The sequence below is a fragment of the Protopterus annectens genome, chromosome 14.part0 (assembly GCF_019279795.1).
Source record: "Protopterus annectens isolate FY-2018-M chromosome 14.part0, PAN1.0, whole genome shotgun sequence".
NCBI lineage: Eukaryota > Metazoa > Chordata > Ceratodontiformes > Protopteridae > Protopterus > Protopterus annectens.
The window spans coordinates 1,125,644,468-1,125,672,130 of NC_056748.1; the positions used below are offsets into that span (position 1 = coordinate 1,125,644,468).

Consider the following 27,663-nt stretch of genomic DNA (forward strand, 5'->3'; position numbering starts at 1 on the left):
CCCCAATTGAAGGTTGGGGGGGGCTTTTTAGGGGCCCTGGCAAGTCAGCACGTAAAAATCTATTGCCAATCATTAGCAGAAGGGAGTTCCACTGTGGCAACCCCTAACCGGGAAAAGCCGAAAGACGCATCTATCTGACTACCAATTGCTTCAGAGTCAAACCTTCAGATAACCTCATTAAAACTACGACCTTCATTTAATGCACATGGAGTTCTTCAGAAAAATGTAGCAATTATGCCAAGGACTAACCCATGCACCTGTTAAATTATGTATTTGAGATGCATATCTAGCTACATTCCATGCTACTAGATACACAAAAAGACTGAATCACCTCAATTAGCATATCACATAAGCATATGTTGCTGAATACCACCCCACATATACTAAAAACACAAACTTTCCACTGCCCTCTCAGATTTCAAAATTCTTTGACACGCATCTTTGGAAAATCAACACTGTTCACCTAGCACTAAAAAACATATCTCAAAAATTAAAAAGAAGAAAAATACTGGGACAAGACTCAAAATCCAAACGAAACATAAAATAATGAAAATAGGCCTTTATTCAGAAACACAAGCGCTTTCACATAGCTTCTTCGGGTGTATATTAATCAACTAAAGAACACACCTTTATATATACAAAACAAATCACATGTTCACATTCCAATTAAGTTAAAGGTGCAAAACTATCTTATAAAATGCATATATAAATAAATACATTCTTACTAAAATGCATTCATATGAATAAAAATATATATATGTACCACACAATATATATGAAAAATCAGAAGAAATGTTTTTCTATGTAAAATATATGTGTATATAAAAAATCATCTTCTCAAGCCTCTGGTATGCAGTATGGGTTTCAAAGGTATAGATTCATTGAGACCATGTCCTGTGTTAGATCTCAACATCACTATCCATCTAGCTTCTATTTCTTCAGTCCTAAGTCTAACATCCCCACCTCTGTCACTCTCAGAGGGCTTGGATAGCACTTTAAACTGAAATTTATGAGATTCACCCATGTTTTTAACATGCTTAGCCAATGCATTAACCTTGGATCCCTTTTTAATATGGTAAACATGTTCCCTTATTCTCTCTTTCAAAGTGCGGTCAGTTTTGCCAACATAGAAATTTTGACAAATGATACAGTGGGCAAGGTAAACAACATGTGAACTCGCACATGTAGCATGAACTCTAATATCAAAGAGCTTGCCTGTGTCTGGATGCTTAAATGACAAAGATGTATCTATATAGCTACATTGTCCACATTTACCACAGGATTTAGTGCCGGGCAACAATTTTTCTCCTATAAATTCTTTTACTCCACAGAGTCTTCTCTGTAAATTCTTTTTGTTCCTAAATGTAAACTGGGGTTTCAGACCTACTAGATTAGATATGTTAGGTTCAGTCATTAAGACCTCCCAATGTTTATTAATAATGCCAGAGTACATACTGACATCTCTTGTATATGGAATGCATACTTTTGACCTATTATCTTTCAAAAAAGTTTGTTTAGGAACAGGTCTTGAAAAATAGGGTTTAGCTCTAGTATGCCTTAGTTGTCTAACAACCTCTTCAGTCTTAGTCACCATACTGTATTGATAACCTCTCTCCTTTAATTCTGTGGTAGTTATAAGCATTTGTCTCTCATATTCATGGGCTCCAACACTTAAACTGGAAGCTCTATAAAACTGATTTTGAGCTACATTGTTGAAGACATATTGTGGGTGCATGCTGTCCCTGGATAACAAGTTATTAACTCTATATTCTTTCCTGAACATCCTGGTGGTAATCTTACCAGTTGAGTCTCTTTCAACAAAGACATCTAAGAAATTAATTCCTATTTGTGAGTAATTTAAAGTAAATTTTAAAAAAGTAGTGGTCTGATTCAGGTAATCAGTAAACTCAACAAGTTGATCAACAGTGCCTTTCCACAAAATAAAACAATCGTCAACAAATCTCCTGTAAAAAAGCACTAGAGAATTGTAGGGCCCATTAAATACATGCTCAGTCTCCCAGGTAACCATTTCTGCATTGGCATAACTATTCGAACATGAGCTACCCATTGCTACACCATTTTTCTGCCAATAAGCTTGTCCATTAAAAAGAAAAACATTATTATATAAAACAATAGCAATAAGTTTCTGTATCAAAACAATTTCATTTGCTTTATAAGCACCAACTTTAATTAATAACTCCCTTAGAAAAATTAATGCCTTGTTCATTGGGTATAACAGTAAATAAAGAAACTACATCAAGTGCAACAAATAAAATTTAATCTTCAATAATTCCATGTCTAGTAAATTCATATAAATCATGCAAAAAATGCTCAGTGTCCCTAAGAACATGATGTAACATATCCAACACAGGTCTCAACTTTTTCTCAACATAAATGGAAATGGCCTCTGTACACCACCCTCTACCTGAGACTATGGGTCTCATAGGTGGTCTAATATTATTCTTGTGGATTTTGGATAGCCCCTGAATAATTGGTATGGTGGGTTTAGAAACCAAAAAATAAGAGGTTAATTCATCAGTTATTAAACCTGTAAATTGCATGGACCTAATTTCATTATTGACTGTTTCAGTCATCTTATAAACAAATGCTCTATCAATTCTTACATAATAGTTACTCTCATTTAACATTTCATGCATTAACATTTCATATTGTTGTCTGTCTAAAAGCACTATCTGCCCTCCCTTGTCTGCAGGTCTAACTATCAAATTATTATCATTTTCAAGTCTATGTAAGGCCTCAGTCTCTTCCTTGCTTAAATTATAATTCATATTATTATTTTTCTTTTTATTATAAGTATTATAGATATCCGTCACACACATTTGCTCAAAAGCATTGATTAAAATGTTAGGTTTAGGAATAAAAGCGCTAGGTCTTTTAAAAATAAATTCTTGTTCATTCTGTTTTTGCTGAAACATAACTTTTAAAGTTAAATTTCTAGTGAACATTTTTAAATCAAAAATAATATCTGTTATGCTCATATTAGTTGTAGGTATATAAGACAAGCCTTTCATTAAAACTTTCAATTCAACATCCGTTAAACAATGTTTGGACAGATTCATAACTAAAGTCTTACTTTCTGGAATGCTTTCTTGATTGTGTAAACATTGTTCGGCTCTTCTTCGTATTTTTTTTTGTTCCTCGTGTTGCTTCTCCCTCGAGGTAAATTCTTGTTCTTCTGCCCTTCTGTTCTCCCCAGAGAGATGTCTCTCACAGGTAATGGAAAATTTAATGGGTAACCACCTGTGTGAGAGTGCGTTGCAGGTACCAGATGAGGTGAAGTAGAAGAAGCACTATCAACAGCTCTGTGTACCTGTGCTGTAGTCTGGAAAACTTTCTTCCTTGCCCCTGAATTGAGGGCACTCGAACTGGAAGGGTTAACCGTAGAATGGTTATGTGCCTCTATATAGGAACCTGTCTCCTCGTTAATGATTTTACAAGGGTCGCTGCTGATCGCTCTGTTGATGTCAGTAAGATTCTCTCTTCTATCCTCTTCGTTACGCTGTGTGGTCACTCCAATACGCTGTTCAGTTTCAAACACTCTGGGTCTGTCATTGGATACTATAGGTTCATGTGGCCACGTGAAGATGTGGCCCAATGAAAAATCAGTGCGGTCTCTTTGTAACTTTTTGAGCTTAATCTGTAGTAGTTTGCGCTTATAGGTATCTACATTATTGACCGTATCTGCTAATAATTTAGTGAAGAAATCACCAATATAGATATTGTTCAATCGAGAATACTTGTCAGTGATATTACTTAACAAAATAGATTCACGTCGTCCAGCTGCAGATATAAGTAATTTAATATAGTTGAAACTAGTATCAATGTTTAGTTTCTGCCATTCAGTTAGTAAATTAGCATCACAGTCTATTTCCGCTGGCATTTTCAAAAGCCTAAGACCACACGGAATCAATTTTTCCTCTAAACATACCTCAAGATGGAACCTTTCATATTGAGCTCTCACCAGCTTGCATAGGATTCTTTCAAGGTCTAACAAATCTGACCTGAGTGTTAAAAAGTCTACATCGGCATCATCTTCACCTGTGACCTTCAAGCCTTTGTTCAGTAATGGATTGTCCACATCTCTCACTTTAGACATAAAGATATCAACGTTACCATCAGTATGAGGTTGATTTTCAGGATTGTAGTCCAGTTCTACTTCTTCTATAACATCAGACATGTTAATAGTGTAAATGGGCTCAAAACAGGAACAAGCCAAAGTCAAAAATGCCCATAAAACACTATAGGTCCCAACGAATAAAGATAACTTAAAAAGAAGAAAAATACTGGGACAAGGCTCCAAAATCCAAACGAAACATAAAATAATGAAAATAGGCCTTTATTCAGAAACACAAGCGCTTTCACATAGCTTCTTCAGGTGTATATTAATCAACTAAAGAACACACCTTTATATATACAAAACAAATCACATGTTCACATTCCAATTGAGTTAAAGGTGCAAAACTATCTTATAAAATGCATATATAAATAAATACATTCTTACTAAAATGCATTCATATGAATAAAAATATATATATGTACCACACAATATATATGAAAAATCAGAAGAAATGTTTTTCTATGTAAAATATATGTGTATATAAAAAATCATCTTCTCAAGCCTCTGGTATGCAGTATGGGTTTCAAAGGTATACATTCATTGAGACCATGTCCTGTGTTAGATCTCAACATCACTATCCATCTAGCTTAAGTTATCTTTATTCGTTGGGACCTATAGTGTATTATGGGCATTTTTTACTTTGGTTTGTTCCTGTTTTGAGCCCATTTACGCTATTAACATGGCTGATGTTATAGAAGAAGTAGAACTGGACTACAATCCTGAAAATCAACCTCGTACTGATGGTAACGTTGATATGTTTATGTCTAAAGTGAGAGATGTGGACAATCCGTTATTGAACAAAGGCTTGAAGGTCACAGGTGAAGATGATGCTGATGTAGACTTTTTAACACTCAGGTCAGATTTGTTAGACCTTGAAAGAATCCTATGCAAGCTGGTGAGAGCTCAATGTGAAAGGTTCCATCTTGAGGTATGTTTAGAGGAAAAATTGATTCCGCGTGGTCTTAGACTTTTGAAAATGCCAGCGGAAATAGACTGTGATGCTAATTTACTAACTGAATGGCAGAAACTAAACATTGATACTAGTTTCAACTATATTAAATTACTTATATCTGCAGCTGGAAGACGTGAATCTATTTTGTTAAGTAATATCACTGACAAGTATTCTCGATTGAACAATATCTATATTGGTGATTTCTTCACTAAATTATTAGCAGATACGGTCAATAATGTAGATACCTATAAGCGCAAACTACTACAGATTAAGCTCAAAAAGTTACAAAGAGACCGCACTGATTTTTCATTGGGCCACTTCTTCACGTGGCCACGTGAACCTATAGCGTCCAATGACAGACCCAGAGTATTTGAAACTGAACAGCATATTGGAGTGACCACACAGCGTAACGAAGAGGATAGAAGAGAGAATCTTACTGACATCAACAGAGCAATCAGCAGCGACCCTTGTAAAATCATTAACGAGGACACAGGTTCCTATATAGAGGCACATAACCATTCTACGGTTAATGCTTCCAGTTCGAGTGCCCTCAATTCAGGGGCAAGGAAGAAAGTTTTCCAGACTACAGCACAGGTACACAGAGCTGTTGATAGTGCTTCTTCTACTTCACCTCATCTGGTACCTGCAACGCACTCTCACACAGGTGGTTACCCATTAAATTTTCCGTTACCTGTGAGAGACATCTCTCTGGGGAGAACAGAAGGGCAGAAGAACAAGAATTTACCTCGAGGGAGAAGCAACACGAGGAACAAAAGAAAATATGAAGAAGAGCCGAACAATGTTTACACAATCAAGAAAGCATTCCAGAAAGTAAGACTTTAGTTATGAATCTGTCCAAACATTGTTTAACGGATGTTGAATTGAAAGTTTTAATGAAAGGCTTGTCTTTTATACCTACAACTAATATGAGCATAACAGATATCATTTTTGATTTAAAAATGTTCACTAGAAATTTAACTTTAAAAGTTATGTTTCAGCAAAAACAGAATGAACAAGAATTTATTTTTAAAAGACCTAGCACTTTTATTCCTAAACCTAACATTTTAATCAATGCTTTTGAGCAAATGTGTGTGACAGATATCTATAATACTTATAATAAAAAGACAAATAATAATATGAATTATAATTTAAGCAAGGAAGAGACTGAGGCCTTACATAGACTTGAAAATGATAATAATTTGATAGTTAGACCTGCAGACAAGGGAGGGCAGATTTAGACAGACAACAATATGAAATGTTAATGCATGAAATGTTAAATGAGAGTAACTATTATGTAAGAATTGATAGAGCATTTGTTTGTAAGATGACTGAAACAGTCAATAATGAAATTAGGTCCATGCAGTTTACAGGTTTAATAACTGATGAATTAACCTCTTATTTTTTGGTTTCTAAACCCACCATACCAATTATTCAGGGGCTACCCAAAATCCACAAGAATAATATTAGACCACCTATGAGACCCATAGTCTCAGGTAGAGGGTGGTGTACAGAGGCCATTTCCATTTATGTTGAGAAAAAGTTGAGACCTGTGTTGGATATGTTACATCATGTTCTTAGGGACACTGAGCATTTTTTGCATGATTTATATGAATTTACTAGACATGGAATTATTGAAGATGAAATTTTATTTGTTGCACTTGATGTAGTTTCTTTATTTACTGTTATACCCAATGAACAAGGTATAGATTTTCTAAGGGAGTTATTAATTAAAGTTGGTGCTTATAAAGCAAATGAAATTATTTTAATACAGAAACTTATTGCTATTGTTTTATATAATAATGTTTTTCTTTTTAATGGACAAGCTTATTGGCAGAAAAATGGTGTAGCAATGGGTAGCTCATGTTCGAATTGTTATGCCAATGCAGTAATGGTTACCTGGGAGACTGAGCATGTATTTAATGGGCCCTACAATTCTCTAGTGCTTTTTTACAGGAGATTTGTTGACAATTGTTTTATTTTGTGGAAAGGCACTGTTGATCAACTTGTTGAGTTTACTGATTACCTGAATCAGACCACTACTTTTTTAAAATTTACTTTAAATTACTCACAAGTTGGAATTAATTTCTTAGATGTCTTTGTTGAAAGAGACTCAACTGGTAAGATTACCACCAGGATGTTCAGGAAAGAATGTAGAGTTAATAACTTGTTATCCAGGGACAGCATGCACCCACAATATGTCTTCAACAATGTTGCTCAAAATCAGTTTTATAGAGCTTCCAGGTTAAGTGTTGGAGCCCATGAATATGAGAGACAAATGCTTATAACTACCACAGAATTAAAGGAGAGAGGTTATCAATACAGTATGGTGACTAAGACTGAAGAGGTTGTTAGACAACTAAGGCATACTAGAGCTAAACCCTATTTTTCAAGACCTGTTCCTAAACAAACTTTTTTGAAAGATAATAGGTCAAAAGTATGCATTCCATATACAAGAGATGTCAGTATGTATACTGGCATTATTAATAAACATTGGGAGGTCTTAATGACTGAACCTAACATATCTAATCTAGTAGGTCTGAAACCCCAGTTTACATTTAGGAACAAAAAGAATTTACAGAGAAGACTCTGTGGAGTAAAAGAATTTATAGGAGAAAAATTGTTGCCCGGCACTAAATCCTGTGGTAAATGTGGACAATGTAGCTATATAGATACATCTTTGTCATTTAAGCATCCAGACACAGGCAAGCTCTTTGATATTAGAGTTCATGCTACATGTGCGAGTTCACATGTTGTTTACCTTGCCCACTGTATCATTTGTCAAAATTTCTATGTTGGCAAAACTGACCGCACTTTGAAAGAGAGAATAAGGGAACATGTTTACCATATTAAAAAGGGATCCAAGGTTAATGCATTGGCTAAGCATGTTAAAAACATGAGTGAATCTCATAAATTTCAAAGTGCTATCCAAGCCCTCTGAGAGTGACAGAGGTGGGGATGTTAGACTTAGGACTGAAGAAATAGAAGCTAGATGGATAGTGATGTTGAGATCTAACACAGGACATGGACTCAATGAATGTATACCTTTGAAACCCATACTGCATACCAGAGGCTTGAGAAGATGATTTTTTATATACACATATATTTTACATAGAAAAACATTTCTTCTGATTTTTCATATATATTGTGTGGTACATATATATATTTTTATTCATATGAATGCATTTTAGTAAGAATGTATTTATTTATATATGCATTTTATAAGATAGTTTTGCACCTTTAACTTAATTGGAATGTGAACATGTGATTTGTTTTGTATATATAAAGGTGTGTTCTTTAGTTGATTAATATACACCCGAAGAAGCTATGTGAAAGCGCTTGTGTTTCTGAATAAAGGCCTATTTTCATTATTTTATGTTTCGTTTGGATTTTGGAGCCTTGTCCCAGTATTTTTCTTCTTTTTAAGTTATCTTTATTAGTTGGGACATATAGTGTTTTATGGGCATTTTTGACTTTGGTTTATATCTCAAAAATTGCCCCAGCCATCTGGAATCCACTCCCTAGTCATATTAAAAATATCTTATATAGTCGTACCTGCAGATCTTATGTACAAAATATTTACCCGGTTTAGATTCAGTAATAGTTAATTTAAAGTTCATAGCATTTCTGGACACGGCCACTCCACTGACATATTTCTTAATACCACTATATATCTCTGCAAGAACGTTGCCTCTGTCTCCACTAAGTCTCATTCCCATTTTCTCTCCTTCCCTACTCTCACATTAAACTCTTTCATGCAAATTTACCCTTAGTTTAATACTGTCATCACTTTATTTAGTCAGGTCTTAGTTCCATAAATGTTTATCATATTGATTACTGCTGCAGTAGCCTTAGCTATATGGGAAAAAAAACTACTGTTTTCTTGATTTTGTTGATCTCAAAGGACTAGGATACCTGATGGTCAATAAAAGTCGTAGAAGCAGGAATTAGCGTACCAAACTTTATTCACGCTTTCGTCAGTAAGACTTTATCAGAAATAATAGCAACAACCCAGCTGCATCAATATGTACACAATAAATCATTGTCAATTATTCAATCAATGCAATTCTGTTCCCCCCAAAATCTTAACTCATTACATGCTATATAAAACATATTCAATAATATTTTATTTTATTTATTTATTTTACATTTGTTAACCGGGCTAGTCCAACTGGATACAAGTCCATTTTCAGTGGAGGCCCAAGGAGAAAAGCTCCACTAACTACTACTTAACAAGTTAAAAATATACAAAAGTTATACAATAAAAATAAAAATAAAAACAATGTCATAGGTTAAAAACAGGCTATATAAGAATTTGATTTCCATGTGAGGCAGAGCAGAAATCTAGGTTAGATAAAAATGCTAGGTTAAGGTATGTTATTCAAAGACAAAGTATTAAAGTCAAGAAATATGAATAACTAAAGAGGGATAGACATATGGATTAATAAGAGGGAAAGTGAAGTAAGCTGGAGAAATGATGAGGAAGGCCAGGTGAAGAGTAAAGGAGGGAAGCAAAGTGAGAGAGAAAGGTTACCCAGGGTTGTTGCAGGAACATAGCCAGTGGTTGTTTAGGTAGAGTCTTAGATTGGATTTAAATAGTGGAATAGAAGTCAGTGTTGTGAGGTCTGGTGGAACTTGATTCCAAATTTTGCCAATTGAGTTGGAAAATATGGAGTCTCCTGCTACATTTTTTGATTTAGATGTTTTTATCAGTGTTTTGTTGAAGGAACGGAGATGCCTCATATTGTGATAGGGTGTTATGAGTGTAGAGAGCATAGGTGTGTTTTCAGGGTGATAAAGGACTTTATGTGCAATAGTGAGTTGATAGTATTGTATGAGGTGGGGTAATTCCAGCCACCCTAGTTTTAAAAGATTCAAACAGTGGTGAGTTTTATATGGAGAGGCGGTGGCAAATCTGGCTATGTTGTTGTATGACATGGCTAGTTTCTTGAGGTTGTATATAGAAGAAGCATATAATAGGGTAGAGATTAAGTGGGTTCTAGCTATTATAGTTCTAGCTTCAGGTGTTAAGAAAGATTTGATTCTATATAGAGATCCAAGTTTCCTGTTAGTTGATTTTATGGTGGAGTTGATATGAAAGTCAAATTTTAGTTGGGTGTCGATAGTAATACCCAATAGTTTCGTTGTTTGGTCTGGAGCAATAAGTGTGCCATTGTTAGATGTGAGTGTGAAGTCAATAGGGGGAGATAGGTGAGTGGGTGGAAAGATCAGAAGTTTGGTTTTCTTGGGGTTCAGGAGGAGGCAGTGGTTGGAGAACCATTGTTCGATGGTGGTGAAGGTGTTTTGTGTTAGCAAGTGAAGTTCAGTCTGGGTTTTTGCGGAGCAAATGATGGTTGTGTCATCAGCATATTGAATACAAGTAGATAGAGGAGTGGCTAGATGCAGATCATTTATAAAAATGGAAAACAGAAGAGGACCTAGGATGGACCCTTGAGGGACTCCTATGGAGGTGGGGAGAAGATCAGAGAGATGGTTATCCCAGAGAACTGCCTGTTTGCGATTTTCAAGATAGGATGAAAACCAGCTTAAGGCTTGGTTGTCAAGAGAGAGGGACTTTAAGCGGTGTAGGAGAAGTTGATGATTAACCATGTCAAAGGCTTTTGACAGGTCTACAAAGAAAGCAGAGGAAGGAGTGTTCTTGTTGCGATTTATGTTGTTAGAGTCGATGAAGGATAGTAGGGCAGTGGTTGTACTATGGAATGGGCGAAACCCATGTTGGCAGCTAGCTAGGAGATTGTTGCTTAACAGGTGATTAAGTAATTGTTTGTGTATACATTTCTCCATTATTTTTGCAAGAGGAGATAGTAGTGCTATAGGGCGGAAATTAGAATACTCCAAAGAGTCACCGCCTTTGAAGAGTGGGATAATGTGTGAGATTTTCCAGGCTGAAGGTATAGTGTATTCTTTTATAGTCCTATTAATTAATAGAGAGATGGGATAAGCTATTGCTTTGGCACCTAGTTGGAGATATTCTGCAGGTAATTTGTCAGCTGAAGGGGTTGTTGGCTTAAGTTTTTGAAGTAGGGACAAAATGTAGGAGGTAGGTATGGGTTGGATGTGAAATGGGGGGGTAGAGCTAGGCTTAGATAGTTTAGAGGTATCAGGGCTTTGTTGGTTTGCTAGCTTTTGAATGGCTGAAGTAAAAAAGGTGTTAAAGGCATTAGCTATTTCTGTGGGGGAGTTGGTGTTGGAGCCTGATGGGTTTGGAGTGGCAGCTTTGCCAGGGGATAAGAGAGTATTAATAGCGGTCCAAAATTTATGTGGTTGGTGGAGGGAAGATTTTTGTAATTGAGTGTAAAAGTTTCTTTTATCATGAAGTATGGCTTGTTTTGCCATATTTCTTATTTGTTTAAAAGAGAGATGATCAGTTAAATTTTTAGTGGTTCGCCATTTTTTCCAAGCTTTATTTCTATTAAGAATTAGTTGCCTAGTTTTGTTAGAGAGCCATTGTGCTGTCTTAGCTTTCATACGAATGGAACGCAAGGGAGCATGATGTTCAAGGATGGTGAGAAAGGTATTATTGAAGTGATTAACAGCTTCATCTATTGGGAGGGATTTGAGAGGTGACCAGTTAACTTGCATGAGTTCATTGTGAAACAGGGTAGGGTCAAAATTCTTTTTGCAACGGGTTATACGAACTTGAGTTGGGATAGATAAGCTGGTTTTATGCCTGATGATATAGGTTAGGGAGTGATCACTGAGGTCATCTGGAAGAGTGCCTGTTGTATATTTTAGTTGTGGACTATTTGTTAAGATCCAATCAAGTACAGCTTCTTTGTTACTACGTTTGTTTGTTCTTGTAGGGATGTTTATGTGTTGAGTGAAGCCATGCAGATTAATAAAAGTAGGTGGATTAGTATGTTCACATAAGTTCCAGTCAATATTTAGGTCTCCTAAGAGTATTGTTTCTTGGTGGAGACTCAAAGAAAGCCAGTTTAGTAGGTCTTCTAATATTGTTGTGTTATTGCCTGGGGGAATATAGGTACAGATAATATTTATGGTTTTGTGAGGATTGATTTGAAGTTTTGAGATAATTAATTCTGCATGTGTGTTAGTTAAAAGGGTATGATTTGTTATGCTTAATTGTAGGCCTATTTTATAGAGTATAGCTACTCCGCCACCTTTTTTGCTTAAGCGGTCTTGTCTCAGGATGTTATATCCAGGGGGAACAATTTCATTGTCTTTTATTGTTGGTTTGAGCCATGTTTCAGTTAGACAGAGAATGTCGAACTGTTGGACTTCTAGTAGAGCATGAATATGTGATATTTTGTTGCAGATGCTACGTATATTAAGTTGGGCTATAGAGAGTGATTTAGGAGGTTTAGTAGGTGGAGTTAGCTTTGGATTAACTATTTGGCAGTTGGTTAAAAATGGAGATAGTTTAGGGCCTGGGTTGGGGTGTATGTCTCCATGTGTCAGTGAGCTAATTAATGAAAGGTTATAGAATTGTGATGGTTTGAACTGGTAAATATCACGCTTTTTGGAGTGATGAATGCAGTATTTGGTGTGAGAGAGACGGTGGTATTTAGGTAGTAGATAAGAGGTTTTATAGATGACATTATAATTGTTACTGCAAGTAGGTGGGGGAGTAGTTAGGGTATATTTGCGTGGGATAGTGAAAGTTGTGGATAAGCTGTGTTCATAGGAGGTAGAGAGATAGGTGGTTGTCAGGGTAGTGATGAGAATTAGTAGTAGGGTGGGGTGGTATTGGATAGGCATATTAAGTTGGTTCTAAGTGAGTGATGTAACAGGATGTGGTCAGACTAATAGGTAGGAAGAGATGGGAGGGGACTAAGTATGGAGGAGGTGGGAACAGGAAGTTGTTGTGAGTGGCTGTGAGAGATGGAGGAGTGTTTAGTTAGAGATAAATGTAGAGGTTCCAGGGGCGGGTGGAATTTGGGGGCAGGGAGGGGAGCGGAGTGAGCCCGCAGGGCGAACGGAGCGGGTAGACACAAAGGAGTTGTAGTGCAGAGGAAAAACAATCAGGAAAGAAGGAGAACCAGTAGGTAAGGTTGTGCAGATAAGAAAGAAGCAAATTCAGTGGAAATATATCAAGGGGTGAGTGTGCAGATTTTTAGTAGCTAATAAGGGTATGAAGGGAGATTTGTCAGGGGCCAAGGGGAGAAGGAAGAGCGGTTGTGGGCCAGGAGGTTCAGGAGCAAGAAGAGAGGTATAGGGGAGTTACAGAGCGAGTGAAAAGGGAGCCAACAGAAAGTTGGAGGATGCCACCTAGTGGCCAGTAGTTAGATTCGCAGTTGTGCAGGTCAGGAAGGAGAGAAAGAAGGAAAATAGTAGGAGACAGAAATAGTGTGGAGGATGCAGGACGTAAAACTAATAGAGGATGCTTGGGCCCTTAGTAAGTAGGGGTTTGGAAAGGCCTGCAGTTAGGAAAGTTCGTATTGACTGCTGGTAGTCCTAGGCAGGTAGCTAGACCAGATGTTTAGGGTTCAAAGGTTTAGGTTAAACATATACTAGTAACATACTTTTAAAGTCTGGTTTAGATGTAACCCCTGTAGTTTGCAATGTTGGGCTTGGTGGACACAGTAGCAGGTTTTCCAGCAAGGCAGAGTCACTTGTGTAGGAGGTTTCAGATACCAGAAAGGCACTAGTGGAAATCTTAGGGAGAGAGAGGAAGATAGTAAGGCAAAACAGATACAGTTATTGGAGAGCAGTAATAGAGACCTAGCAAATTAGTGTCAATCAAATGAATACTTTCCACATTTGTAACTATCTTGTTAATCTAACTAGAAAATCCAACAATAAATAGACATAGTATAGTTAAAAGCATACAATTTGTTTGATTAAATGTAGGCAAAATAACAGTTAAACTAGAATAAATGCAGTGTAAATATCATTCAAGGTAAAACATGTCACTACTAGTAAAAAGAAAAAAACAAAGAGCAAGCATGTGGTTCAAGTGGGAGAGTAAATACGTAGTTCTAGTGGGTAAATAAATGGAGAGAGGCTGGGTAGGTAGATAAGCTATGACACTGGAGATAATAACATGTGGAAGAAGCAGTCTCATAAACTAGATAACACTAGAGGTAGCGACGCTATCCTTATTAGCGGGTAAGGCAGGAATTATGATTAACGACTGTTTCCACAAACACTACAAAATAGTAGGGTCCGCGTCTGCCGGTCCCCACATTAAATAGCGAGAACAAAGCTCACGCAGTGCAGGCGTGTAGATGTACTGAAGTGCGCTAATATAGCGATAAGCTTTAGGATTGCCTTAGCGCTGCTTCAATGGATTTAGTAAACATAAGATAGTCTAGGAGGGATCTCGTAAGGTAAGAGTAGGTAGATGGACTAGTCAAAGAGGGGTTACTATGAGTAAATAATATGTAAAGGGGCACAATAAATCAGGCAATATCCACATGGAAGTGATGTCTAAGCAAGCTACCATAAATAGTATAGGTACAGAGTATCTACGATCAGATCACACTGGGGTGTGGACTATGATGATGGCAGTAACTATGTGAAAGAAGGCGCCAAAAGCAGGAAGGGAGTCAAGTTTGTATGTTATGGAAGCGTACTACTGATAGACATACTACGCTGAGGTTTGATTGTAAAGCGCGCAAAGGAGACAAAATCTTCGGGGGCCTAAATTTAAAAAAGTAATAGCGTTGGCAGATACCTTAGCATTTAAAGCAGGTAAAATATACGTCCACTATTTCAAAAGGACATGCAGCAATGGTAGAGATAGGGAAGCCACCTTAGCGTCTCTGTTCAGGGAATGCGCAAGGGAAGTCGCTATAGTATAGGCTATAACCTAGACTGCAATACCATCGTGGAAAAGCACACAACAACTGCTTAATTTAACTGTGCGCCACAAATACTACGTGCCTCTCAGGAAAAGTAACGATAATACAGTACACAGGTGGGCGATTCACAGACCAACAGTGCCTAACTACGAGTAATAATGCAGCAATTTAAAACTGAATGCAAAATATTTGTTTATAATTAACTAGAGCAGTCTAAGCAATGAGACAATCCTATCTTGCGTAGCAGGCACAACATAAAAAAGCCAGGTGCGTAAGCACAAATAACTAACAGAGACAAGCATTAAACATTCCTACGAAAGGTTTCAGACACAGCTTGTTAAGTAGCATTTCACCATTCATAGGGTGATAACATATAAGTATCTTTTGTAGAATGTATACCAAGTCAGAATATAGTAGCACCCATTTACATAGAGATAACAACTGCTTACCCTAACTCAACATCCAGCACCAGGGTGAGGACATACAGCAGCCAAACCAAAGGAATGGGAGGGAAAGATGGCGTCCAGGGATGTGGGGATATATTTATAAGGTAGCTAAGAAGGTATGGGGGAGGGTGGGGGAGTAGAGCAGAGGGTATTGGGCGGTGAATGTGGATAGGGGAAAGTAGTAAGTAAATTAAAAGGGGATGGCCTAATATAGTGGGCGGAGCATAGGGATTCGTGAGTAAAGGGAGAGTAGATAGCTAGGATAAAGGTTTTAATGTAAAACATAGGAAAAGAGAAAAAGAAGAGAAGAGTAATCGAAAGACACAAAGGAGTTGTAGTGCAGAGGAAAAACAATCAGGAAAGAAGGATAACCAGTAGGTAAGGTTGTGCAGATAAGAAAGAAGCAAAATCAGTGGAAATATATCAAGGGGTGAGTGTACAGATGTTTAGTAGCTAATAAGGGTATGAAGGGAGATTTGTCAGGGGCCAAGGGGAGAAGGAAGAGCGGTTGTGGGCCAGGAGGTTCAGGAGCAAGAAGAGAGGTATAGGGGAGTTACAGAGCGAGTGAAAAGGGAGCCAACAGAAAGTTGGAGGATGCCACCTAGTGGCCAGTAGTTAGATTCGCAGTTGTGCAGGTCAGGAAGGAGAGAAAGAAGGAAAATAGTAGGAGACAGAAATAGTGTGGAGGATGCAGGACGTAAAACTAATAGAGGATGCTTGGGCCCTTAGTAAGTAGGAGTTTGGAAAGGCCTGCAGTTAGGAAAGTTCGTATTGACTGCTGGTAGTCCTAGGCAGGTAGCTAGACCAGAAGTTTAGGGTTCAAAGGTTTAGGTTAAACATATACTAGTAACATACTTTTAAAGTCTGGTTTAGATGTAACCCCTGTAGTTTCCAATGTTGGGCTTGGTGGACACAGTAGCAGGTTTTCCAGCAAGGCAGAGTCCCTTGTGTAGGAGGTTTCAGATACCAGAAAGGCACTAGTGGAAATCCTAACTCAACATCCAGCACCAGGGTGAGGACATACAGCAGCCAAACCAAAAAAACACATTTCAAATACAATACATAAATGTTAATTCATACTAGTAACTTTCAGCTTCCTATTTTTAACAAAGCATTTGATATTAATGCTGTCATTCAGGCCTGGATTGCTGTCAGCATTTAATCTCATTTGCCAAACTGTCTCCCTTTGCTCCAACCTATTTTTGTTATCCCCTCCTCTCATGTCACCATGCACTACTTCTAATACCAAAAATAAAAATTTCTTAAAACTAAGACACTCAACAGAGTGTCGGTATAACGCATTCCTCTCATTTTTTGTCTTGATATAATAAAAATGTTCTCTAATGCACTCAAAGAGTGCTCTTGTGGTCATACCTACGTAATATGCGTTACAATCACTACACATACCAATATAAATAATGCCTCTGTATTTGTAGGAACAATATCCAGGAACTACAAAAGTTCGATCCAAATGGTGAATTATAATAAATGGCCCCTCAAAAATAAACCTGCACATACTGCAACTTCCACATTTGAACATACCTTTTTTATGAACTTTTTTAGTAAAGTATCATTCCTTATCGAGTCATCTCTCTTCAACAACTTTTTTATATTACCAGATTTTCGATAAACAAAGCATGGCTTGGTCCCTATTACCTCAATAAGATCTTTATTCCCCTCCAATATTCTCCCATTCCTATAAACAATGTCCCTAATAAAAGAACGATAAGTAGTCATGCCCATGCTAAACAACTGAATGATATTTACAAAAATCCCCTACTGCTGATTTTTTATAAACTAAGAGCTTCTTAAGAATTGGTGGATATGAATCATCCCTTTTCAATAAAATTTCCTCCTTAACTGACCTAAATATGCCAAGTCATAACCTTTAGCCAGAAACAAATCAGTTATAAATTCAAATTCAATAATAAGGGTAGTCATCCGGCTAGCCTGAATGCTCATAGGTTCATAGGTTGTACTAGCCTATCAGCCCTAGGGCCTATACAAGCCTAGCCATAACAATTCCCTGGCTATTTCTTCGCACACTATTTACTTCCCTGGACCCCTGTCTAGCAGGGCGAGTGACGTGATCCCCGGAGTGAATTTCCTTTCTCCCATCCAATCATCAAGGTTCCTTTTGAAGAGGGCCAAAGAGGCACTCTGCTTGACATGTATGGGCAATCTATTCCAGAGTCTGGGGAGTCTCTGGGTCAGGAACCTATCCCTCCAGCATGTTTTGTTTATTGTGACAACAAGGTTTAGATCCTTGGAGCGTGTGGCTCTGAGGGATTGGGATTTCTTTAAGTGTAGCATGTCCAACAGCTCTGGGTTTGACATGGCCTTGTATGTTAAGCAGAGATCGCCTCTGAGTAGATGATATGCTACAGAGTATAGCTGGAGTTTTTTAAGGTGGTCAACGTAGAGCATCTGCTTTAGGCCTGTGATTCTTTTAGTGAGGTATTTCTGCAGTCTTTCCAGTTGTTGCAGATGTCTTGAGAGGTACATACCAAACAGGGCATTGTATTCTATAATGGGTCTAATGAGGGATGAGTACAGTGGGACAATGACCTCCTTTTTTCTGGATGAAAAGCCCTTAGTGATGAGGTGTGCCACATAGAAGGATTTCCTGACTGTTGTGGCGATGTGGTTTTCGAAGGTGAGACCACTGTCCACCTGTGTCCCTAAGTCTCTTATCACACTTTCGGTGTTTAGTGTACTGCCATCTATATGGTAATTCACAGGTACATGTTTTTTTCCCAAAGGGGATAACTATACATTTCTTGGCATTGAGCTTGAGCCCATGGCTCTGGCACCAAGCATCTGTTTCTGTAAGGCCCTTTTATAGAGTATCCACATAATTTGGGGATTCAATAATGGCTCCCAGTTTGCAGTCATCTGCGAACTTTGTTAGCCAGAGTCCCTTAGTGTTGGCCTGTACTTCAGAGAAGTAGATGCCAAACAAGAGCAGTCCCAGGACTGAACCCTGAGGTACTCCACTTGTCACTTGTCTGGAGCTGGATTTGGAGTTGACTACTTTTACAGTGTGGGTTCTATCAGTAAGCCAGTTAGCAACCCATCTGGTGATGTATGGATTAATGCCCAGCTTAGTAAGTTTATCTATGATTCCAGAGTGGGGGATGATGTCAAAGGCCTTGGCAAGGTGTAGATAGGCTGTGTGGACCACCTTACTCTTGTCAATTGCTCTGAAGACTGATTCGAAGAAGAAGTACTGGCCCTTGGGAATGTCTTTCTTGATAAATAAAGGATGACCACTACGATAGTGCAAATATCCATTTGTAAAGGTATCCTTACAATATATTTTACTGTCAAAAATGCTTTCATTCACATTCCATGTCAAATTGATGTCTACAACATTTAGACTTATACCACATTCTCCTTTTACAAATTTCAAAAAATTTGAAGTGTTAGCTAATAGAAACCTGTCAACCTCAAGTGAAGTGGCTTCTAAAATGAAAAACAGGTCATCCACAAACCTGGAATAATAAATAACTCTATATTTTTCAAGCAAAGGTACCAGTACAGTAGTTTCCCAAAAGGCCATTACTATATTAGCATATGCTGGGGCTGCCAGAGACTCCATTGCTACTCCCTTTGTTTATAAAAACATTTATTAAAAATAAAAAAATATGTTATATAACACCAATTCAGTTAAATCAAATAAATTTGTTTTAGTTCGACCAATGTTGGTATTACTACACAAAAACATTCTAACTGCTTCAACCCCTTCTGAATGGAGACTACTCGTAAAAAGCGAGACCACATCTACTGTCACCATTAAATGTCTATCTTTCTTAAATTCGAACTTCTGGGACAAACCCCTAATTTTATCCAAGAAGTCCCAAGAATCCTTTAAATGCGACTTTAACCTAGCTGTTACTGGTTTCAAAACAGCATCAATGACCGACGTGTGTTTTTTTAGGGATACCAAATAACACACCCACTCTAGGTTTTTCTATAACACAAAAGTTGTACAATTCAAAATCAATTTGTTGATCTGTTAAAAGTTCATAAAGAGAAACATAAATTTGTTTATAACTAAGTCAACGTCTAGCATGCTAGTCTGTGCATAGTCTTCCTTATTGGATAATAATTTCACCATACCCTTATTATATTGTTCAATAGTCATGATGACCATATTTCCCCCCTTAATTCATTCAATGCAAGATGTTCATCTTTAGATAAATTATCAAACCACTTTCTATGCTTATTATGCAAACATTGTTTGAAGTCATATAAACACATTTCTTCAAATGCACTGTGTGTGTGTGTGACATAAATTGAGAGTAAAACATGATGTTTTTTTTTAAAATCAACAGCCACTTCATGCACATTTTTGAACAAATACTGTAAATTCAGTTTTCTAGTATATTGCTTAAAGTCAATCGCAACTTTTTCATATTCCGCCCTTTTTGTAGGTACGAACCCAAAACTGTACTTAAGTACTTGCTCTTGTGTTTTAGAAAAAAACAGTATCAGTTAGATTTAATAAGTCAAAGTTACCAGTTATTTTCTTTACTGGTCGTCCGTGGATGACTCTGAAGTCAATTGTTCTCTGCTTCTCATCGCTTGCCCCCTCATTGTCCTTGTCTCTCTCTTCGATAAAAAAACTTTGGGTCTGGCTCCATTTTGCCCTAATTCACCTGTCTTTACAGAAGTACTATTAGGACTGCTAGTTAACTGCTCGTCATTTGTGGCGTTCCCATCACTAGTAGGAGCTGATTCCACCCTCCCACTGTTGAAAGATCTTGTGACCACTGCCAAAGCTTTTGTATGGTTGTTTGAGCTTAGGCGGTAACCAGACTGATTTGATTTGATGTTTCTGTTTAAAGCCACAGAATTCTTATTATTGCTAAACTTAGCTGGTGCCCATGTTGAATTAAAATTCTTATTGTTGTTGTTGTTATTCCTTTGAAACAATGGGTCAAACATCTCAAAGGCAGTATTACTTTCATATGCTGCTATGTCCCTCAGTAGTTTATGATGTTTATCAGTCACAATATAATTTTCATGTTGTTCTACTTCTTTCAGTACCACCTCATAAGCTCCATCACTAAACTCTTTGGACAACTGGTTGACCTCTTCATCCAACTTCAGAATTTCTGGTTTCAATAAATCCATCTTTTTGATGTTGTTCACTGTCAGTAATTTAATCAATTGAAGACCTGCATTATTAAAAAACACAGATAGTTCATGAAAAAAAGGGTCTTCTGAATTGATACAATTTGGGCACTTGAAAAACCTTAGCCCTTTTGGTACCACAGCTAATTCTAGACACCTGTCAAAGTATTTATTCTCTAGGTCTAAAGACCTGTGCTTTTTCAGCAGTCTACATAAAGTTTCACATTTCTCATGATATTCATCAATTTTAATTTTAGCCATTTTGTAATCTGCTTTACCAAAAGGATCATACTGACAGTCCAACACAGAGTGAATACTACTAAATTGCTTGCAACTATTTAATGTCTCAATAAAGCTGTGCTGGTTAGCACTTGATGGATCAATAGAATTCAAATCTACCACTGTAGCCTGTTCCTCCTCAGAAATAAGGTTATCTTCAGCTGAATTTATTTGTCTGTTGAGCAACAAACTCAACAATTTTTGTATACCAGTCATAGTAACCACCGATACCTTCAATAGACCCGTAATATCCATCGAAGGTATGGGATAAACAGAAAGTTCCAATAAATAAACCAACTCAACTGCAAAAAGAGCATGTCCAGCCAACAAAAGCCAAGTACCTCAAAGGACTAGGATACCTGATGGTCAATAAATGTCGGTGAAGCAGGAATTAGCATACCAAACTTTATTCATGATTTCTTCAGTAAGACTTCATCAGAAATAATAGCAACAACCCAGCTGTATCAATATATACAGATTAAATAATTGTCAATTATTCAATCAATGCAATTCTGTTCCCCCCAAAATCTTAACTCATTACAGACTATATTAAAACATATTCAATAATAAAAACTTATAAAAACAAATTTCAAATGCACTATATAAATATTAATTCATACTGGTCTCTGGCAGCCCCAGCATATGCTAATATAGTAACGGCCTTTTGGGAAACTACTGTACTGATACCTTTGCTTGAAAAATATAGAGTTATTTTTTATTCCAGGTTTGTGGATGACCTGTTTTTTATTTTAGAAGCCACTTCAAATGAGGTTGACAACTTTCTATTAGATATTAATAACACTTCGAATTTTTTGAAATTTGTAAAAGGAGAATGTGGTATAAGTGTAAATTTTTTAGACATCAATTTGACATGGAATGTGAATGAAAACATTTTTGATAGTAAAATATATCGTAAGGATACTTTTACAAATGGATATTTACACTATCGTAGTGGTCATCTTTTGTTTATCAAGAAAAACATTCCCAAGGGCCAGTACATTTGGGCTAGCCAGATGACTACCCAGGAAACTTCCCTTATTGAATTTGAATTCATAACTGATTTGTTTTGATTTGATAAAAACTATCACCTTGCTGTATAAATATGCAAAATGTACAATTAGTTTCACATCTTTTAGTGCTTTTTTCATATGGTCTAGGTTTAGATTCAACAAAACTTCTAATGTTCCTGGCCTTCCAATAAGCAAATGATGGGGCTTCACCTAAGATGTTAATCAAAAAAGGGATTCATGTGACAATGTCCCAGCTTTCTTAAATAATATTTTGATACTGTGATAATCCAAAGTGTATAAAACCAAAGTGTGTAAGTGGAACTTAGAAAATTGCCTCATTGTTTACATGACTAATTGTATTTTATTTTATTTTATTTTATTCTACCAGATGATTTTAAATATTATTTTAAATCAGTTGTATTGTAAGTGTATATTTTGTTTCCATCATCATACATACATTTTTTCTCATTTCTATTTTTTTGGGGGGGTTTTTCCACTTTATTCAAAATGATGTGTAATAACAATACTAACTAATTATACAATTATATATTTTTTATAGATTGTTTTTATGGTTCTTGTACACAGACCTGAAGAAGTCTAGAAGGACAAAAGCGATCTTTGTTAACAATAGGTTATGAAAATAGCAATTGATTTTTACATGCAAAATGTATATGTATATATTTATATATATTTTTTGATTGCCAAATGAACTAAAATTGATATATTTCCAACCATGTAGTATATTGTCTTGGAAAAAATCACAGACTTAATAATCTACTTAATAATCTGGTTAAATAAGAGGTATCGCATCATTATAAATTTTATTTAAAGTACATAAGGGTTATATTATTATGACAGCTACTAAGTAGGGCATGACCAGCTCAAATGTCACACTGATGGGAGAAGGGATGTAAATTTAACATGTGTACCAATAACACTTTGTTTTACAGCACAATAAACCCCTCCCATGCCTGATAAAAAGTACATATATATATATATTTAGAAAGCTTGTGAGGAAATTATTACTCTATTTTTGCTTTACTTGGATCGCTTGTCTGTGTACTTAATAAAGGATTTTTGACTGGAAACAGACTACCTGCCTTACTTGGATTACTTTTGAATACTTAGTAATGCTGTACAATTATATATTTTATATTATTATTTTTTGTTTTGTTTTGTTTTGACTTAAAACAAGTTTAAGTTCGCTACTTCTACTACTATTGTCTGATCTGATTAATATACATTGATTAGCTAGAAATATATGGACTGAAAATCTTCCACACAGAGAAGTTTCTTACACTGTTTTGTAATGAATATATGATCCTATCTCACTCTTCATATAAGAAAAAGACTAGGGGAACTTTAATTTTATGGAAATAAATTTCACTATGCCTCAAATCATTTACAAATATGAAGATAAAGAACGACTCCTAGCCATAGTAATAGTAAAATATAACAATAGACTCTGGCCATTAGTAAATATATATTGGTTTCCAGGTATTAGGGTTGGGACAATAAGAAAACCCACGGATCTAATAATTAGAATATATAAAGGAAATTTGATTTTGGGAGGTGACTTTAATTGTATATTGGATAAATCAGAAACTACAAGCAAAAGAAATTTATGTGTAAGTTCTATAGGGAAGCTACTTAAGAAATGGGAAGAAAGTTTAAATCTAATTGATACATTTAGTAATATGGAGAAACATTCATTATTATTTTCACACCAAGACCACAGATTTGGGACACATAAAATAATTGATAAAATCTTCATATCTCAAGAGCTAAATTCAAAAATATTAAAATTTTCCATAATCCCTTGTCCCTTTTCAGACCATAATTCATTAACTCTCAAAATAGATACAGATTATAAGAAATTAATTTTTATGTCAAGAATTCCAGCTTATATTACAAAATTAAAACAATTTAAACCTTGGTTAGATTCAAAAGTATAATTCTTTTTACATATAAACTACACTACTGAAATAAATGTAATTAATCTTTGGGATACCTTGAAAGCCTATCTAAATGGAAAAAATTCTTTCATGGTATAAAAACAAGCTAAAAGAGTGGGAATCAGAATTATGTAATATCCAAAAACAAATTATAGATCTCACTATTAATTTATCTACTTGCACACAAAATAATTATAAAAAAGCATTGGAAGACTTAAATAAAAGTTATAATGAAATCCTAACTCACAAAACTAATATAGCTGTAGAAAGGTTAAAACTTAGTTCCTATGCAGTATCACCCAAACATATGCATAATTTAGCAATAAGATTAAAAAAACATTCAATTGAAAATAATATTACAAGTGTTATACATGAAGGAAGGAAAACAAACAGAAAGGTTTTGGATATAAATGATATACTAGATGCATTTAAACATTATTTCTCTGACCATTATAATGATACTTCACATATAACTAATACATCAAACATAGACCTAAAATTAGTAAAGGTAAAGGCGATACCAGAAAAGTTAAAGTTAGACATTAAAAAACAAATATCTCTAAAAGAAATTACTCAAAATATCAATGAAAGTAAAAGTAATAAAACACCAGGAATTGATGGAATAATTAATGAATTGTGTAAGATATTTCCATCTTCAGTAATATCATTGTTTCACAAAACTTTGAATGAAATTCTAGCACAAAACACAACTCCATTTTCATGGAGATACTCCTTAATTACACCCATTATAAAAGAAAACAAAGACCCTTTACAGTGTAAATCTTATAGGCCAGTATCTTTAATTAACAATAATTATAAAATCTTCATGTCAATATTAGTAGAATTTAAAAAAATCATTGACACACATAAATGAGGATCAAACAGGATTCATTTATAAAAGACACACACATGACAATATACAAAGAATTCTAACACTCATAGATTTTCTAAACAGAAACAACCAATAAGCTCTAATGGTAGTGTTGGATATAGAAAAAGCCTTTGATTCATCGAGCTGGGATTTTATTTTTAAGGCTTTAGAATTGTTTGAATTTCCTACTAATTTTATTACACTAATAAAGAATATTTATAAAAACAATTTGTCTCCCATCCTGTTTGCCTTAGGAATTGAATTATTTGCCCCATTAGTACGCCACAACTCTAAAATATCAGGCATAGATGTATATGGTCAACTCAATTAAAAAAATATGTTATTTGCTGATGATGTTTTACTCACGTTATCTCTCTCGGAGAAATCAGTACAAAAACTAGATGAAATAGTGGAAAGGTTTTATCATATTTCCGGCCTTAGATTTAACAAGGGAAAATCTAATTATATACATTTGAATAAAAAGAGAGAATTTACTTTAACTACAAATTGTGTGATAGGAAAACAAGTTCTCATAATAAAATATTTAGGAATAACACCATGTGATAATTTGGAATCTACATTAGCCACAATTTCTAGCAACATAATTAAGAAAATAGAAATGTTAATAGTAAGCTAGAATAAAATGTTCTTGAGATTTGAAGACAGATTACAAATAATAAAAATGACAATACTTCCAAAATTAATTACATTGCACAAGCTATTCCTATAGTACCTAACAAGAAACTCTTGAAAGAAAGAAATAGAATTCTATTAAACTTTCTTTGGTATCCAAAAAGAAATAGAATAGCCTTTACACATCATATTAGATCTTGGGAAATGGGTGGAATTAAACTTCCAGATCTAGAATCATACATAAAAGATTCATTATTAAGAACTATCATTAATTGGATAGATCCTAATTAGTCTTCAACATGGAAAACATTTCACACTATTATTTTTCTAAATGAAAATAAAATAATTAAAAAGTGCATATTAAGTGAGCAAAATAATAGAATGTGGCACATATTGACTGTTAATATTCAATATAATATAACAAAACCAACAAACTTAAATTATATAAATAATATTTACAATGTATTCAGAAGATTTATATATACTAACATGGATATTAAGATTTGGCTAGACTTGATAATACCCTTTAGCTCTACAAATAATTTCTTCAATAAAATTCATAATGTTATCTTAACTAGATGGGAGGGGAAAACTTCACTTGTTGGCAACATTGTATATAGAATCAAGTAGTATTAGACATTCAACAAATTCAGAATAAATATGATATTCCATCAGCAGATTGGTTGATACTACAAAGCATATTATCATATGTTAAGGATTTTAATAGTAAAATTATTAATTCTCCTTATAAAACTAGTTCAAATTTGATAAGTCTAATATCTGAAGTTATTTACGACAATTATAATTGGACAAATCTAATTTCAAAATTATGTAAAATATTGATAACATATAAAACTAACCCTAATGCAAGATATTAGAATTTCATAGCAAAGGGATGTCACACTAATCTATCAATTGAGAGTAAAACAAATCTTTTATGTTCTGTTAACTTAACATTTAATTTACAAGTATGGAAAATACATGGAAATATATTCACAGGGCATTTATTACACCTGATAAACTAGCCACATTCAATTCACTTGATAAATCCATTTGTTGGAGACTTTCTTTAAACTGTAAAGCTGATTGGTCTCATATTTTTTTATTGTATTAATATAAAAAAATTCTGGGAAGAAATTACTATTTTTCTCCAAGCTATATTCACAGATAGCTTTATTTTACCCAAATCTTTAGTCGTCTTAAATGTTAATGATACTATTGGAATGAATAAAAAAGATCTATACCTACTTTGGTCCATACTAGCTGTGGCAAGGAAATGTATAACTAGAATGTGGAAGTCTTCACAAGAACCTAATCTGTAAGAAACAGTGACATAAGAAATCAAGGTGAAGGAATCGAGAATTTCACCTAAAACATGGACAAACTATCCTTGGGAAAAATGTTAACTCTTATTGAGAATTTAAAAATGAATCCTAAATAATTAATGTGTAACTTTATACTTTATTAATTGAATATTATAAATTTTTGTTACTACTTTCATATATTTTATTAATTCTTTTCCCTCCTCTATTCAGGTCAATTGTACATAGTGTATATAAAGGTTTATAATACTTGTTTATTGATGCTTGTATTGTTAAATATTATATTATTTGAAAAATAAAAAATAATTACAAAAAGACAAAAAATGAGACGAGTTCATTATACTGACACTCTGTTGAGTGTGTTAGTTTTAAGAAATTTTTATTTTTGGTATTAGAAGTAATGCATGGTGACTTGAGAGGAGAGGATAACAAAAATAGGTTGGAGCAAAGGGAGACAGTTTGGCAACTGAGATTAAATGCTGACAGCAAACCAGGCCTGAATGACAGCATTAATATCAAATGCTTTCTTAAAAACAGGAAACTGAAAGTTACTAGTATTAATTAGCATTTATGTATTGTATTTGCAATGTGTTTTTATAAGTTTTTATTATTGAATATGTTTTTATATAGCATGTAATGAGTTAAGATTTTGGGGGGAACACAAGTGCATTGATTGAATAATTGACAATTATTTATTGTGTATATATTGATGCAGCTGGGTTGTTGCTATTATTTCTGATGAAGTCTTACTGACAAAAGCATGAATAAAGTTTAGTATACTATTTCCTGCTTCTCCAACTTTTATTGACCATCAGGTATCCTAGTCCTTTGAGGTTCTTGATTTTTGTTGGCTGGACATGCTCTTTTTGCACTTAATTTTGTTGATGTTTTATTACTTTTCTCTTCAGAAATGTTAATTTAAAGTTTGGAGTGTTGTATTTTACAGGACTGTCGTGAGACTGTAATATACTTTTAAAAGGAGCACTTGTTTTTTTTTTTTCTGTCCGTTTAAAAGTAATGTAAAGTAACTGAAAATATTTTTTCAGTGGAGAAATTGTGTTTATTTTTCTTTTGTGGGACTGGCATACTGTTTTAAAGTGCTTTTTACCGTATTTTTCCTGTTAAAAATAACTTTT

The 27,663-nt window shown here is 35.0% G+C and overlaps 1 protein-coding gene across 1 annotated transcript in view; it reads left to right on the forward strand.

Annotated features, from left to right (window-relative positions):
- Positions 1 to 27,663, forward strand: part of VCL (vinculin) — a 1,795,541-nt gene that overhangs the window by 286,557 nt on the left and 1,481,321 nt on the right. The window contains exon 6 of the mRNA XM_044055664.1: positions 10,363 to 10,395. Coding sequence (XP_043911599.1) covers positions 10,363 to 10,395 — 33 coding nt within the window. The remainder of the gene's footprint in view (positions 1 to 10,362; positions 10,396 to 27,663) is intronic.